The sequence below is a fragment of the Marmota marmota genome, unplaced genomic scaffold, assembly GCF_001458135.2.
Source record: "Marmota marmota marmota unplaced genomic scaffold, marMar, whole genome shotgun sequence".
Taxonomy (NCBI): Eukaryota; Metazoa; Chordata; class Mammalia; order Rodentia; family Sciuridae; genus Marmota; species Marmota marmota.
This window is the reverse complement of record NW_025999968.1, coordinates 6,347,630-6,364,170: the sequence shown is the minus strand read 5'-3', so window position 1 is coordinate 6,364,170 and position 16,541 is coordinate 6,347,630. Positions and strand designations below refer to the sequence as shown.

The following is a 16,541-nucleotide window of genomic DNA, read 5'->3' as shown; positions in this document are numbered from 1 at the left end:
AAAAAAATCAAAGTCCTGGGGAAGAAGGCAGCCCCTCGGCCACATCCTCTTCCAGGCTGTCTGGCCCTAAAGAAGATGCAGCCCTACCCACACCTGCTTTTATTTTCCTGCAGAACCACCTGAGGTCACTGTGGAGCTGTCCCAGCTGGTCATCCCATGGGGCCAGAGTGCTAAGCTCACCTGTGAGGTGCGCGGGAACCCCCCCCCCTCCGTGCTGTGGCTAAGGAACGCCGTCCCCCTCACCTCCAGCCAGCGCCTTCGGTTGTCCCGCAAGGCCCTGCGTGTGGTCAGTGTGGGGCCTGAGGACGAAGGTGTCTACCAGTGCATGGCTGAGAATGAAGTTGGGAGTGCCCATGCCGTGGTCCAGCTGAGGACCTCCAGGCCAGGTGAGTGCAACCCAAGGCTCTGAGATTCCAGCTAAACGCACTCACAACCATTTTCTCAAATGAAGTCCAACTTAGAAAGCCAGTATTTGAACTAAATGAAGAAGGCTTTCAGTTGTCAGTTCAAATTTACTTTAACTTACTAATAAGTCAAAGTGCATTTATCAGCTTGCAGAATCTGTGGGATCTTAAGGTTCCATGGAAATAAAGAAAAGCAGGTCTCTCCTCAGCTTCATTCCTACCAACTGATGACTCCAGGGGCTGGGCAGTTACTATGTCAGCACCGGCTAGATAACATGGGGGACTCAGAGCAACATGACAAACACCCACCTTCAAAAACATTCCTATGAAAGAGATGAAACTTACTAAGGAAACAATTTAAAAAACAAAATAAAATTGACCAAACTTTGCTATATCTGTGTATGAATGAATCACATTCCATTCTAATTTTATACATAACTATAATGCACCAATAAATAAATAAATAAAAGGCCAATAGAGTAGAGGAAGGGGATCAGAAAAGGGAGGAGAAGAGGAAAGAAGATGTTACTGGGGACTGAAATGGAAAAAACTATAGTGTATGCATTTATGAATATGTCAAAATGAATCTCACTATTATGTATATATATTATGTATACTATAATGCACTAAAATTAAAAAAAGTTAAATAAAAATAAATAAATAAAACAATCCTTTGTGAACATTATCAAGTGCCACTTTCCTTTGGTGGTAAAGATCAGGTGCGATGAAGGCTGGTGCTGGCAGAGTCTGTGGAAGTTTCTGGAAGGAATTGTTGTGGCTCTTAGCTCCCAGATTCTCAGAGGGCATTCCATTTCCTTCATGTCTCTAGTCTCCAGGTCACCTCAGTGGAGAAAGAAAAGGCCCAGTCTGTGTTGGTGTTAAGATCCTATGGTGAAGGGTTGGGGTGTAGCTCAGTGGTAGAGCACTTGCCTGTCAAGTATGAGGCCCTGAGTTCCATCACCAGAAACACACACACACACACAAATAACAATAATAATAATCCCACAGGGAAGGGACATGTTCCCACCCCCCCCAGCTAGACCAGAGAAGGAAGGTGCAGGGTTTCCATGTCTCAGGAGCAAATTGAGATTGTTCTCTCAAGACGCACCTCCTGAGGACACTGGGAGTCAGCAGGTTGCAGAGATGCTTGTCTGTAGCCCCAAGCTGCAGCAAGAGGCCTGGACCAGGTAGTGGGACATGGCAGGGCACGGACACTGGCCCTCTCTTCCACAGAGCCTGTCTGTATGTCACATAGTGGGCTGATGGTGGCCTCAGGTCTTCTTTCTGACTTTGTTCTCAGTTTTCTCCCTGGAAGGTAACCAGGGGCACTAACACACACACTGTCTCTCTCTTTGTTCCTCTTTCCTGCTTGGTCCCCAGGCACGACCCTGAGACCCTGGAAGGATGATAAACCAGCCACTACCACACCCCCTGCACTACCCTCCAGACTTGGCAGCCCTGACCAGATGCTGAGGGGACTACCGGCTCTCCTCAGACCCCCAACATCAGTGCAGCCTGCTTCTCTGCAGTGCCCAGGAGAGAAGGGGTCAGTGGTTCCTGCCGAGGCCCCCATCATCCTGAGCTCGCCCCGGACCTCCAAGACAGACTCATATGAGCTGGTGTGGCGGCCTCGGCACGAGGGCAGCAGCCGGGCATCCATCCTCTACTATGTGGTGAAACACCGCAAGGTATGTCCCTGGCCTCGTGCCTCCGTCGCCCCTGGGTCCCCTACTCCCCACTGTTGATCATGTCCTCTGTCTCCTCGTTTGCCCATCCCTTCTGCTGCCAAGAGAGCTGGCCGTGATATGGGCAGGTGGCACCCTGAGATGCCCAGGAAGGGGCCAGGTGTAGGCCCTTCTGTCTGAGCTCTGTGTTTATTTCCCAGAAACTAATGCCAGCTTCCAGTCCTGGAGGTGACAGTTAGCAGGCTCCTAGTTACCATCACCATCCTCCCCTCCTTCCTCTGTCATTTGCTATTGATTTTGTTTTGTTTTTTAACCAAAGTAAGCTCCGCTAGGCACATACCTGCAGGAACTCTAGCATGGCAAGCTAGCTCTAAAGCCAGGAAAACAAATATTTGCAAACTGGTATTTTCTCTGGGCTAGAAAACACCCCTCAGTTCTCAGAATTCATCGTGGCTCTGGCTGACAAACAGGCATTTGAGCTGCAAGCACATGGTGTTGTTCAGACCTCAGCCATTTCTCCTTGACAGAGGAAGTCTGTCTGGGGGAGGCTGGGGAGCTGTCAGGGAGGGAGTCTTGGTCTGTGACAGGCTGCGTGACAGAACTGGGCCAACCCCATGCTCCTGGATGCTGTCCTGCGAGGCAGGACAGGGCTTCCACACTTCATGGCTATGCAGGGAAGAGGACATGCGGTGCCCTATAAGAAAGTATCCTGGAGATGTTTCTGTTCACCCCATGTATGTGTGATTTTTCTAAGTCCATGTGATAGAAATTGATTGTTCTTAAACAGATTTTTAAAAGTTTTTATTGACATTATAACTGCTGAATTTTATTATACATGTATGTTGTGTTTGCTTATAAAAGCACCATGTGCACTTGGTAGAAAACATAGGAATCCATAACGTGGAACTGAAGGTCTCAATCCACTTTTTCCTTTTCAAAAAACAAACAAGAAAATAAACTCCACCCTGCATGGCAGAAGGCGGTAACCCTCCAGAAGCCATTTCCCTGCTGCGAACCCCACTGGCTCTTGCAGTTTGTCCTTTTCTTTTCCTTCACGTACTCTCCTGGAAGACCTGGGGAGGGGCAGGGGCCCACACTTGCTGGGAGGCTCAGTGTCAGGCTCAATGCAAGCAGCTTTACGTCCACAGAGACAGGGGTCAGAAACCCTCATACGGCCCAGTGGCCCCTGTTGTCCCTGTGCTGCCTCCTGTGCAGGGGTCTGGGCGCCCGGGGCGGACCCTCATCAACCCTCAGCCAGCAAAGGGGGGTGAATGAGCTTGGAACAAGAAGCAGCCTTGTTCGGCACATGTTCCAGGGCAGGGCTGGTCTCCATCTTCACTTCCCCCTGTAACTGGACACCTCCATCTCGAGTTGTAGACAAAGATCAGGGCAGGCCAAATGCCCAAGGCCCCCAAGAGACAAAAACCAGCATGAGAGCAAGAATAATATTTTTCAGGCCGATAGGTGGCCACGAAACTGCCTCCCACCAGAGGCAGGCTGGCAAAGGCCGAGCCGTGGCGATCCGGAAATGCCAGGCTGAGGCCACATTCACCCTCTCAGTGTGTGTGACAGTGACTAATTACCCTAGCATTTCTTATTTTCATTTCTATGCCCAGTGGAAGTGCAAGGCCAGCGCCGGGAGGGCAGGGGAGAGTGGGGGAGGCAGGGAAGCGAGAGTCCGGACAGGGTTCCTGCTGGGTCTGGCTTCTATTAGGCTCCGGCCTGTGGGGAGCTTGGAGCTGTTAGGTGGTTGTTGCCAAGGCAGAAATTATGCCTTGAAAGCCAATCCTGCCTATGGAACTCGCATATCTTAAACATCATCACTCAAGAAAGAAATTTGAAATCAAAAGTTAGAGTTTAAGTTATGTTTTTTTTGTCCCGGCTCTTTCGGGGGATTGCGAATCATTCAGCTAAGTTTCACTTTTTCACTTGCACAAAGCAAGTTTTCCTTCCTCGTACATCTGCAGACCCCGGGCTACTGTGTTTGGGTTTCCAGCATCACTGGGGATTCTCAGTTTGTAAAATCTTCTCCCTTTGGAACGAATCCTGGAAGCCTGACATTAATGAGCCTAGACCATCCCTGTCCCTTGAATGGTCAGTTTTGTTCAGCTTTGGAATATTCTGCTTGGGAATAGGAGTTTTCCTCACCAGCTGTTCTCTGCCTTCAGCAAACCTCGACTTCAGGTTCCAACAGAGATGCAAAACTGGCCCTTAAGTGCTTGTCCTTGAAGTTGGCAGATGACATGAAGTAGTTTCTCATAGTCAGCTGTTGGGGGTCTGGAACCCTCTTATTTTTTTCTTTAGCTTTAGAGAGTTAGTCACTAAAAATTCACAGATAATATTTGCAATTTATCTGTAGCTTTTACGTTCTAAGCAAGGACTGAGGAGAGGAAAAGATTATAATGTTAGAACCCTCACCTGGCCAAAGATGTGGGGAGGGGTGGGGGCCCACACTTGCTGGGAGGCTCAGTGTCAGCCTCAATGCTAGGAGCTTTACGTAAGTCATCGTCAGAGTCACCTGAGAGATTTTCTTTGCCTGATTTTAGAGCTCAGAGAGCCAGGGAACTTGCTTAGAGTTACGCAATCCGGACTTGAACTCAGGGCTCTGTGCTCCCAGGCTCCTCATTCTAGGACAGGTCACTGTATGGGCTACGGTTTGGAGTCAGATCAGGGTTTCTGTGCTCACCAGCCATGCAGCCTTGAGCAAATCCCTCCTCTTTGAGCTTGGTCTTTCCTCTTGTGACTGGGAGCAGTGTCAGTGCCATCACTTGGGCCTTGTGAGGGCAGATGAGGTAGTGTGTATAACCCCTAAGTCTGTGCTTTGCACATAGTGAGTGCCCAGGACATGCTGCTGTCTGACCACTGCCACTGCTCTTGTCATTATTCTCACTACTGTCTCACTAGAGTAGAGACTGGAGGAGCAAGGTTTGGTTCAGACACAGCAAGGAAAAGTCAGCCATGAGGGTTTGAGAAGTATAGCTGGGAGGTCTTTGGAAGGACCCTCTGTAGTTTCAGTACAGCCTCCAGATCTGCCACACTGAGCTTCTCTTGATGGTATCATTAGATGGGGAGACCAGGAAGCCCAACCTGAGCACCCCAGTGAGGTTGATGGCCAGTCTGAGCTCTGCAGTGCCCTCTGCCCCTAAATTGGTCCTCCATCCCCTCCTCCTGACCTACACCTGTTAGTCTACTGTGCTTACAAGACACAGCCACCTGTAGCACCAGGGGGAGATGCCGGTCCTTACACCAACCACCTTCTCCAGCAGGTCACCAACTCCTCTGATGACTGGACCATCTCTGGCATTCCAGCCAGCCAGCACCGCCTGACCCTCACCAGGCTCGACCCCGGGAGCTTGTACGAAGTGGAGATGGCAGCTTACAACTGTGCTGGCGAGGGCCAGACGGCAATGGTCACCTTCCGAACTGGTAAGGTCAACATGGGCACAGCTTGGGGTTTCCACAGCCAAGCAAGTTGTACCAGGCCTGGGTGGGAAATCCTGCCCACCTTGCCCCACCCAGTCCCTGAGTGCGCTGTCCTTCTTCTCCACTGCTGTCTCCCTGTGGCTTGGGTGCCCAGGCTGAGGTTTCTCGCCTCATCAGAATGACCAGCCAGCCTCTTTGGCATCTCTTGGCCCTCTTTGTCATGGAGTTGGTGGCACACCATGACAGTATCAGGCAGCACTGCCATCTGACCTCACTGTCAGCGTCCTGTGTTCTTACTTGCCTCACCTTGTCGCAGCCCTTACCAGAGTCTCAGACAAAAAGGACTCTGTGGGAAGGTCTAATGCATGCTGTGCCCCTTGCTGATCTCAACCTATTTCCACCCAGGGCGGCGTCCCAAACCTGAGATCATAGCCAGCAAGGAGCAACAGATCCAGAGAGATGACCCTGGAGCCGGTCCCCAGAGCAGCAGCCAGCCAGATCATGGCCGCCTTTCCCGTAAGCCCCCAGCAGTTGGGATCAGCGGGTGGGGAGGGGTGAGGAATAGTGAAAACTGGACCACCCTGTTGTGCCTGTTGCTGCAGGTCGAATGAGGTTTTGGTTCTGAAGATCCAGAAGTCTTTAAGACATTTTCTTGGCATTTCCCCTATTGACCATAATGAGAAAATACAGATTGAAGCTTTTCAAATTAAAAGCTGGAGTCACAATTACGCTGTGGGTCCAGAGAGCAGCGGAGGGTGGGGGTGGGGGTGCGGAGGACAGTAACTGGCCCTTGGCCCTTCGCACTCTGGCATGAGTAGCTGAAGGGGTCTTGGTGTGAGGCTTCTCCTGCGCAGGAGGACCTCATGGTGGGTGGAATGCTGAGGGGAGGGGCAGGTCCTGTTGAGACAGGCCAGTCCAATCAGAAAACAAGGTTGTCTCACAGTGTCCTCTTCCTTTTCCTTCCCCCCTCCCTCCCTGGGCATGATCTTCATAGCCCCAGAAGCTCCAGACAGGCCCACTATCTCCATGGCCTCTGAGACCTCCGTGTATGTGACCTGGATTCCCCGTGGGAATGGTGGCTTCCCAATCCAGTCCTTCCGTGTGGAGTACAAGAAGCTAAAGAAAGTGGGAGACTGGATCCTGGCCACTAATGCCATCCCTCCCTCACGGCTCTCGGTGGAAATCACAGGCTTAGAGAAAGGTAGGGGCCTGGCCACTCTCCTGCCCAATCCCTGGGCTGCCCTGGGCCACACTGAAGAAGAAAATGAGCCTGGGAGGCTTGCTGCTCGGTCCTCCAGCCACCAGCATGCCCAGATAGATAGTTTATGGTTCTGCCTGGGTCCTAAAAGACCCTCCTTCTCTCTCTCTGCAAGAGTCCAGAGCCATTTCCTGTGTGATTCCTCTCTGATGAGGATGGGCATTCTTGTGAGTCCTTTGGGGACTTGCTCTTGGGGTGGGCTGCCCAAAACATCCCTCGAGGCTGGGCCCTGTTGGGCTGTGGGGGAATGAAAGGGCCTTTCCTGAGTTCCCATGGGTCTCTCTCACCAGGCACCTCTTACAAGTTCCGAGTCCGAGCTCTGAACATGCTGGGGGAGAGCGAGCCCAGTGCCCCCTCCCGGCCCTACGTGGTGTCAGGCTATGGTGGCCGCGTGTATGAGAGGCCAGTGGCAGGTCCTTACATCACCTTCACGGACGCTGTCAATGAGACCACCATCATGCTCAAGTGGATGGTAAGTGACCTTGCCATGGACAGCCATGGGAAGAAGGGGCAGAAGCTACTGTCGGGTAGGAACTTGGTAGATGGTCCCTCTGCGGCCTTAGCCCCTGTCTAAGACACCTCCCCTATGTGTCCCTCCACCTAATGCCTGAGAACTGGCTCCCCACAGTGCACCAGAAAGCCTGATTGGTGGAATTTGGGAGGCTCTTGGCAGCTGCTATTAGGGGTCTCCTGTTGGGTCTGGTGCCTTGACCCAGTAGATACCCCAAGCTGGTTCCACCCACCCTCCTTCCTGCCCTTTTCCTGACACCACAGAGAACCCCAGCACAATTATTAGGGTCTCTTTTTAACCAGAGATAATGACCCTTGTCTGCCCAGGGAGGCTCAGGAGGGACCGAAGTCTTTGAAGAAATCTGTTTCCAGAAGCTTGGGGACCTCTAGGCAAAATAAAATAATGTGTGATCTCCACAGCCTTCTTCAGAGAACCCCAGGGACTGCATCAGGAATGTTCGCCAGGGGCCCCCAGTGCAGTTCACACTCTAGACTGGGGTAGCACTTCCACACCCCAGCCGTTTTGCTCTGATGACGAGGTCTCTGCTCCACTGTCAACATGTCTCTTCTCCATTTCCTGTAGTATATCCCAGCAAGTAACAACAACACCCCAATCCATGGCTTTTATATCTACTATCGACCCACAGACAGTGACAATGACAGTGACTACAAGAAGGACATGGTGGAAGGTGAGAAGCACTTGGTGTGGTTTCGTCTACCAGCAAGGGGTCTGGTGTTGGTGACACCTGGTAAAGCATAAAACCTGGGTCTGGCATAGTACAAAACATCTGTGCTCCGTGCCACAGAGTCAGGATACACACAGATCTGTTCAGTTAAAAAGCCCACACGCTCCCTTCCCATAATGATAGACAATGGGAATGCAGGCGGACCCCTGGGACATTCCCTCCTGTGTCTCTACCATCTCATTGGCACCAGCCCCAGATGTTCAGCCTTGAGTCCGACCATGAGATCTGGGCAAAGTCAGATCTTCAGTCACATCATCCTGCACAATTTTCTTCCTGTCTTTCCCAGGTGATAGGTACTGGCACTCTATCAGCCACTTGCAGCCAGAGACCTCCTACGACATTAAGATGCAGTGCTTCAATGAAGGCGGGGAGAGTGAGTTCAGCAACGTGATGATCTGTGAGACCAAAGGTGATTCTCCTTGGGTTCTCCTCTCCCTCTGTGCTACTTCCAGCAGGGTAGGGCACAGTCACTGTCCACATCATGCTGGGTGTCTCTTTCTCAAGAAGACTCCTTATTTTCCAAATACCCTATACCTCTTCATTTTCACCCTTCTGCTTGTTTGCTTGAGCCTCGTGTTAAGGATAAGTGAATCACCCTCAGGATGATTTCAGAAAACTTTGGAATTATCCATAAACTCATTGTTAAGCTGGGAACTTTTTATAATTACTTGATTCCTGCCATGATATGCGGTACTTATATTGGTTGGTTTATTTAATTGAGAAACTAAAACTTCATGAGATGAGGAAGAAACTGAGCCTCAGGAAACTGCATACATTGGCCAAGATCATGTGGCCAGTCAGTGACTCTGGAACAGGTCCATCTAACTACCAGCCTGGGTTCTTTCTCACCATAAAACATGTTAAACATATTCAAATAGCAACTTGTTAATATCTGCACATTGGTCCGTCGGGTATATAACATTATCTCCATTTTTTAAATACTGAAGGTGAGATTAAGCAGTTATATTGCAAAAGACATAATCAGGATAAGATCACAAACGAATAGAAGTGGAGATAAAAACATGTTTTTTTCAGTCTTTGAGACATCAACATTCTTTTTCCTACTTTGCATTGCTTTCAAATACCTGCTGAGGACCTACAGTGTCCAGTCCTGCCCTCTTCCCCCAGGTTCAGGGACGGGAGTGACAGATACATGCAAAGTGCCAAATCCTGCATCAGGTGGCACAGAGAGGCCCCCAGGGAAAGAACAGAGGCTCACCAAGCCTTCATGCTGGTCTTCTGGACTAAAATGAGGAGAGAGTAGCCTGGGGATAGGTCAAGCCTGAAAGTATCCCAAATGGCTGCAGCATCCAGTGGGAGGATGAGAGAGAGAAGCTCAGAGAAGAGGCCAGAGACAATGGCAGGCAGCAGGTCCTGAGGACCTGAGGCTGAGCTCCTGGTCGGCAATGGGAACCTCTTGAGGCTCTGGAGTGAGGGAGGGTCGTTGTTGGATCTGTTTGCGGAGAAGGGCCACCAGTAACCCTGCAAGGGGTAGACAGCTGGGAGAGAACTGGGGCCCAGAAATGAAGGACATGAGAATCATTTGACCACTTTTCTGAGGAGGTGTGGGCAGGACCAGGACTGATTGCATGCTGGGCTGGGAGACAGAAAAGAGCTAAAAGTAAACTTTGAGGTTTTAACTCAAAAGAGCTTCAGGTGTTATTGCCCTTTATTGAAATGAGGGAGGTAAACAGAGAAACAGTTTTCTTGAGATAGGACAATGTAAAACCTCTTGAAGATTGACTGAGTATCTGATTCTCAAGTGGAAAGTCTACTGCCTGGGGCAGGGGTCCCATGGGGACATTGATATGGGAGGGTTTAGGATATAGGTGGAAATGGTGGGACTAGAAGAGAACACACAGAGGCAGTGGACCAAGAGGAGCCAGGGAGAGTTCCCCAGGTCTGAGGAAGCAGAAGGAAGAGGCAGGAAAATGTGGAATATCACTTGTTGGAGGCTCCAGGAAGTCGAGGGAGGAGAGATTTGTGAAAGAGTGAATCATGTCAGAAACACTATAATAGCAAAACCCACATGGGAAACTTACGACCTTGACTTTCCACCTTTGAATTGGCATTTCCCCATTACTCTTTGTCTCATCAAGTCCCTGAATGCTCTGCATCCTGAGTGAAAGCCTCCTATGTCACATTCCTTCATCCACTCAGAACAGTAAATTTGTGTTTAAATTCTTCCACTCCCAATTCTTTTGCTGGTTTTGTGAGTTGTTAATATTTTCTCCCAAAAGGTCTCCAGTTATTCTTTTAAAAAAACAAAGCCACTTCTGCTCAGTCGGACCCAGTGCCGGTCTCACAAATGTATTTTGAAATATAAGGTTCGGGCCTCCTCAACACCACCAAATTTCACATTGGATACCAATTTCATGCAGAGTATGGACATGATTTAAATAAGGAATTCAAAATAAGGAATTGTGAGGCCCTATGTTGAGTTTCATCCCGTTACCTATACCCGTGGAATTGGGGTATTTTCTTTTTCAATTTACTTGGGAGGGAAATGTCAAAGAAATAGATGCTGACGTGAGTTTTGTCCACCATTGCAGCTCGGAAGTCCTCGGGTCTGCCGGGGAGACTCCCACCCCCAACTCTGGCCGCACCACAACCACCACCCCTGGAAACCATAGAGCGGCCAGTGGGCACCGGGGCTATGGTGGCACGTGCCAGCGATCTGCCCTATCTGATTGTCGGGGTCGCCCTGGGCTCCATTGTCCTCCTCATCGTCACCTTCATCCCCTTCTGCCTGTGGAGAGCCTGGTCTAAGCAAAGTGAGTGACATCAGGAGCCTGGAGAGGGAGCCTGGGCCTCCCAGTCCTCCCAGAGGGCCTCTGGCCAGTTCAAGACCAGTAGTGCCCCACTCCACATCCATAGGCAGCTTGAGCTCCAGGGGCCCCTGGAGGTCTCCCAGAGCCAGAGAATGCCCCAGACTGGGCACATGCCCCCTAGATCCTTTACTGAGAGAGTGTGAAGAGGCAGACATTGGTCGGCCCTCTTGGTGTCTCCAGCTCAGTGCTTACCTGGTTCCATCCTCTTTGATGCCAAAGCTGCCTCTCTGACCTCATTTCACGTTTGCCAACTGCCCCTGCCTCTTCCCAGCAGCCATTTGCTGCCTCTGTTCTGGACCTGGAGCTACCTTGAACGTTCCCCTTTCCCCTGCTTCCATCTGCTAATGTGTTTCAAACGGTGACACATGTGGCTGCCTACCCTCACTTCATGCTCTTTTTCAACTGCTTTCCCCCCACACTTTACCCCTGTTCTCCCCACTCCCCTCCTCACTGCATAAGAAAAAAGTTAGGAAGAAATAGGAGTCAGGAAGAAGGTTCTGAGGGAAAACATTCTCCACCCCTTGGACGGTGTTATCTCCCCACCTGCATCGTTGGACCCTGGCAGGGAGTGGGGCTTTTTCAGGCTGCCCGAGGCTTCCTTGGCCTAAGCACACCTGTCCTTCTGTTCTTCAGAACACACAACAGACCTGGGTTTTCCTCGAAGTGCCCTTCTATCCTCCTCCTGCCAGTACACTATGGTACCATTGGGAGGACTCCCCGGCCACCGAGTCAGCGGACAGCCATACCTAGGTGGCATCAGTGGACGGGCCTGCACCAATGGGACACATGTGAATCGAGGCTGCCCTGCAGCTGCAGTGGGCTACCCAGGCATGAAACCTCAGCAGCACTGCCCAGGGGAGCTTCAGCAGGTAACATAGCCCCTGGGCGGATAGGCGGGCTGAGATAGGAGGGCATGGATGAGCTGCCTTTGGGGGCTTCTCCCTTCTAGCCTCTCATGCCAGGCGGCTGGGCCAGGCTTCCTTTCATCAGCAAGAGTTCATCCTCCTGAAAAGTGAGCAGTAAGTTTCCTGATCCTTTGACCTGATCTTTTCCTTGTTCTTTCCTTTGAGCAGCAGGATGACACCAACAGCCTGCTGAGGCAGACCCTTCTTGGCAATGGATATGACCCCCAGAGCCACCAGATTACCAGGTAGCCAGACCCCTCCTGGCCCTTTCTTTAATTTCCAAGCCCCAGAGCCTCTCTCTTTAGCTCCTCAAATCCAGTGTCAGTCTCACAGAGCCCCGGAGTGCTTCACTCAGGGTTCCTCAAATCTGCCGGCTTTGCTCTGCAGGGCCCTTACCCTATTGTCTGATTTTGTGTTTGTGGGTATGATTCCCTTTCATTTTGGGGGTGCGTAGGTTGCTTCTTTTCAGAATCCTTACTGGGTAGACCAGAAACAACTGGATTTGCCCACAGTCCTAAACACATGATTCACATGCCCCACATGAGATAAAATGGAACAGGACTAGAACTAACGGTGGGATAACAGTGCGACGCCTCGTGATGCTCAAAGGAGCACTGTCCTTACCCATCGGAGCTCTGACCAGCTCTGACCCCCTCAGACACGAAGTTGCCAATGGATGGGGGAGGGTCCAGGCCCACTCTGCCCCTGATTCACTGCCCCCATCTGTTTTGGGCACTACAGGGGTCCCAAGTCTAGCCCAGATGAGGGCTCTTTCCTGTACACACTGCCTGATGACTCCACTCACCAGCTGCTCCAGCCCCAAGACTGCTGCCACCTCCAAAAGCAGCCTGCCACTGCGGGCCAGGCAGCAATGAGGAGAGCACCCGAGAGTCCTGGCCTAGAATCTGCGTGGGACCCTCCATTTCACTCAGGTAAGCTGGGCAGGGTAGAGAAACTGAAGACGCTGGGGATGACCTGTCCAGTAGTGACTTGGAGGAGGGGAGACAACAATCTTAAAAAATAGAGTTTGGTAGGAGCTCTCCTTGGGTGCTGGAAGGGAAGGCCAGGGAGTGGGGCTGGTGGACTCTGTGCTTCCCTGCTGAAGGTCTGGGAGGTCTGTGGGGCACACTAGGCCAGCCTGACACCAGTCTTGCCATCGGTGGTCCTCAGAGGCTGAGAGGAAGGACACCATTCCAGTTCAGAGGAAGAAGCTGTTTGGTCTCTGCATTTCAAGGCCATTCACAAATTCTTTTTGCCTCTCATCACATAAGAACCTCTAATCACTTGCTTTGTTGGGTCTTGTCTCTTAATTAAGGAATAAGCTGCCTGCATCGTTACTAAGCCAAATTCTTACCAACATCATCATCCTGACTCTTCGTGCTTCTATAGAACTTTCTCTCCATGGGGCTTGGAGCCACTCATGCCGCCCTGTCCCACTCTCCCTCTGTGCCGCCTCCTTGGAAGTCCTTGGGTGCTTCGTTAGGGCACAGGCTGGTTAGAGGATTGCCTACTTTTTCTTAGCCTCCATGGTGTGCATGTCCCTTCAGACACAGATCCTAGACCCTGTCTCTGGGACATTACATTTTGAAAGTAACCTCCCAGAGCTAGACACAGTGCCATGAAAACTGGGTTAGGTCAGTCTGAGGGGAATGCATTGTGAGGGGGAGGTTTGCACCATACCAAAAGGTGGGCCAACAGCCTGAATCTGGAAAGATCAGGGCTTTCTTCCATGGGCTCCTCCGATTTGATCAGTATGCGAGCTCAGAGCTTGAGAGTCTCCACACTCCCAGGTCCCAGGCCAGGTGGCACATGAATAGCTTAAGGGGCCCTCCCCACATGAGTGAGAGTCCTTGCAGGGCACACAAATTCCTTGTCTTGGTTGTAGTTTTCTGTCCCTCCTTTAGGGCCAGTGTGACCAGCTCCCTCCACAGGTAGACTGGCCCAGGACCACTTGGTTAGTCTGCATTTTAATGTTTCCCACTTTCTTTCCTTGCCAGGGACCCCGTGCTGCTTGGGCCTTGTGCCAGTTGAAGAGGTGGACAGTCCTGACTCCTGCCAAGTGGGTGGAGGAGACTGGTGCCCCCAGCACCCTTCGGGGGCCTACACAGGACGGGAACCCGGGATGCAGCTCTCCCCTGGCCCATCGGTGCATGTGTCTTTTGAAACGCCACCTCCTACAGTTTAGGCAGAAGCCAATATTCCCAAACAGACTATATATTGTTTTTTAAAAGAGACAGAGAAAATTGGTATTTATTTTTCTATTATAGCCATATTTATATATTTATGCACTTGTAAATAAATGTATATGTGTTTTTATAATTCTGGAGAGACGAAATCCTCCCCCATTGAGGTGTGAGAGGGATAACAAGCCACAACATACCAGGTGTCAGCCAGGAGAGAGGAAGGCAATCAGCCAGGGTACGGACTCCTACAGGACCTGCAGCTGTAGAAGGCAGGGTCCTAGGCACATTGTTCATGAACATTATGAGGGAAAAGAGAGGGCCACAGTATGGCAGAGTGGAGACACCCTTGAAGGTGGCTGGATCTGGTGGCACAGGAAACTCTTCCTAAGATGCCCTGAGAACAGACTGAGACGTGTACAGCACTATAAGCATTAACAAACGTTCCAGAGTCAATAATCTGTGGCAACATATCTCTGTAAAAACAAACACTGTAACTTCTAAATAAATGTTTAGTCTTCCCTGTAACCTTCAACTGAGTCATGAATGAGTCAGCATTTTCTCTAGACGTTAGGATTTGGTCTTTGAATCACTGGAGAAAATATCCACTTGTGATGTTTCAGATGCATCAAGCAATGAAGTCTGGAATTGATAGCAGATGTTTTTCTTTTTTCTCTTTTTAAACACCGAACATCAGTTGTGTTTCAATGAATGCAGAATGCATCAATAACTGTTTACTCCAAGAGGGAGACATTGTACAGTATGCTAGGAGAAGTAGATTTGTAGTTCTCTTACTGCCTGGGCTTGAGGTAAAGCTTTGGTCATACCAGACGAATGAAACATCCTTTTTATGTAGATTGAAGACCAAATGTTTCTTCCAAAATACCATTTAGTTAAGTGCCATCTTACATGTGGTGCCTGACAAATTCTGAAGATGAACCAGCATTGCTGAGGGAGTTGACTCACTCGTTTAAAATCAACATTTACTTACTGTTGTCCAATCCAAGTATCATAGATTCTCTTTTGAAACTGAAATTTTAAAACGTTTATATACTAAGTGGAGGCTGAAGCTTGCAATGTCTTAACACGCTTTAACTAAGTTTTTGGTGGGTGGGAGGGTGTTTTCTATATTTAAGAAAAACTGAGTTACAGATGAAATGCTATTTGAGACACTTAATCTCCCTAAAATTGTGCCAGAATTTGATAGAGGAATCCGGGGGAGCTGGTGCACTCTGACTGTCAGGGTGAGTGCACCCTCTGCTGGCAAGAAGTAGTACTGCACCTTCTCTTTCTTAGTCTTGCATCTTTTCCTCCATCAAACAGCTAATCTGAAAAAGAACTCTAAAACAGCATTTTTAGTGTATTGACACTACTGTAAGGAACATAAAAAAGGGGGGAAGTAGAAGTAAATTTGGGAAGGAAAGAAAAAAGACACCATGATTTCAGACACAATCTGACTTTGAGGGCTACTTCCAGGAGGGGTGGGACTAATGTTTCCAATCCACCTTTGTTAATTAATCCAGGCAACCTCAAGTCTGAGCTTTAAATCACTTACTATGAAAGGTTTTTTAAAATTTCCCTTTGTTTCTTCTCATAGAGTATCTAAGTTTATTGTTAAAGTTGATTGTGGTGAACTTTATTGAAGTGATATATAAAATACCTACTTTTTGCCCAGCCTTGGGCAAACTGAAAGATTTTAGCTCTCAAAAAAAAAAAAAATAGCCCTGGTATCAATCAATCAACTAATCAACCAATCAGTACTTCTGAGGCAGGTTAAATAAGATAAATACTAAGCCAATTCCTGGCAAAAGAAAAAAGTTAAGATATCAGGCTTTTGAATGTTAGTCCAGGAAATTAAACAGTTCAGATATTCAACTTCATTGTATTTTGTATTTCTTGAGATTCAGGTCAATTAATTATTATACTTTTGAAAGTTTTGATTTAGTCTTCCATAGCTACATAAATTGCTGATGGGAAAAGGAAGACCTGCTGGGTGGGAGATGGTGGGGGACAAAGGTCAGCTGAGGACCACAGACCTTTGAGGTCCAGAACCTTCTCTAATGGGATAGGCTGACTCATAAGAAGGAGGAACTCCTTCTGTGAAGTGGTGACCCAGGGGCGGGACTCATCCACTGTTTTTCTTTCTTTCTTTTCTTTTTTTTTTTTTTTCAGTGCTTCAATTCAATGATATTATAGATGACAATTCAAAATGGCCAAGTCATATTAATGACTGATCCACAAGTAACTCAGGGTGACATCTGGCTTAGTCCTCAGAGGTGAGGCTGCTCCCTGACTGGAGGAGGCAGAGAACAGTGTGACAGGGGAGGGGGCAGGGTAGCTTTCCAGCCACCTCTGCCCAGGCTGCACCTTGATGGTTTTGTTTGAAGCTTAAATTTCCAAATAATCAGAGCTAATACTTAATTACAGATTCAAGACATCAACTGGAATTGAGCAGAAATGAAAGTAAAGTTAATTAGACATTGTGTCCAGCTCAAGATCAAATAACGGAGTGTTATCTAAATTGTCAAATCCCAAACACATTGGGCAAAGCCCTGAATATTGTTGCTCATTATTGTATTGTAGATTTATGTGGGAAGCA

General features: G+C 49.3%; 1 protein-coding gene across 1 annotated transcript in view; it reads left to right on the top strand.

Annotated features, from left to right (window-relative positions):
• The window catches only part of Boc (BOC cell adhesion associated, oncogene regulated), a 76,981-nt gene extending 62,511 nt beyond the window's left edge, over window positions 1-14,470 (top strand). The window contains 13 exon segments of the mRNA XM_048803845.1: window positions 73-386; window positions 1,785-2,092; window positions 5,356-5,515; window positions 5,918-6,028; window positions 6,507-6,713; window positions 7,061-7,242; window positions 7,864-7,969; window positions 8,313-8,435; window positions 10,579-10,800; window positions 11,491-11,726; window positions 11,931-12,007; window positions 12,504-12,694; window positions 13,760-14,470. Of these exon segments, the coding sequence (XP_048659802.1) occupies window positions 73-386; window positions 1,785-2,092; window positions 5,356-5,515; window positions 5,918-6,028; window positions 6,507-6,713; window positions 7,061-7,242; window positions 7,864-7,969; window positions 8,313-8,435; window positions 10,579-10,800; window positions 11,491-11,726; window positions 11,931-12,007; window positions 12,504-12,694; window positions 13,760-13,947 (2,425 nt within the window). The 3' untranslated portion in view covers window positions 13,948-14,470.
• The last annotated feature ends 2,071 nt before the right edge of the window (window positions 14,471-16,541 follow it).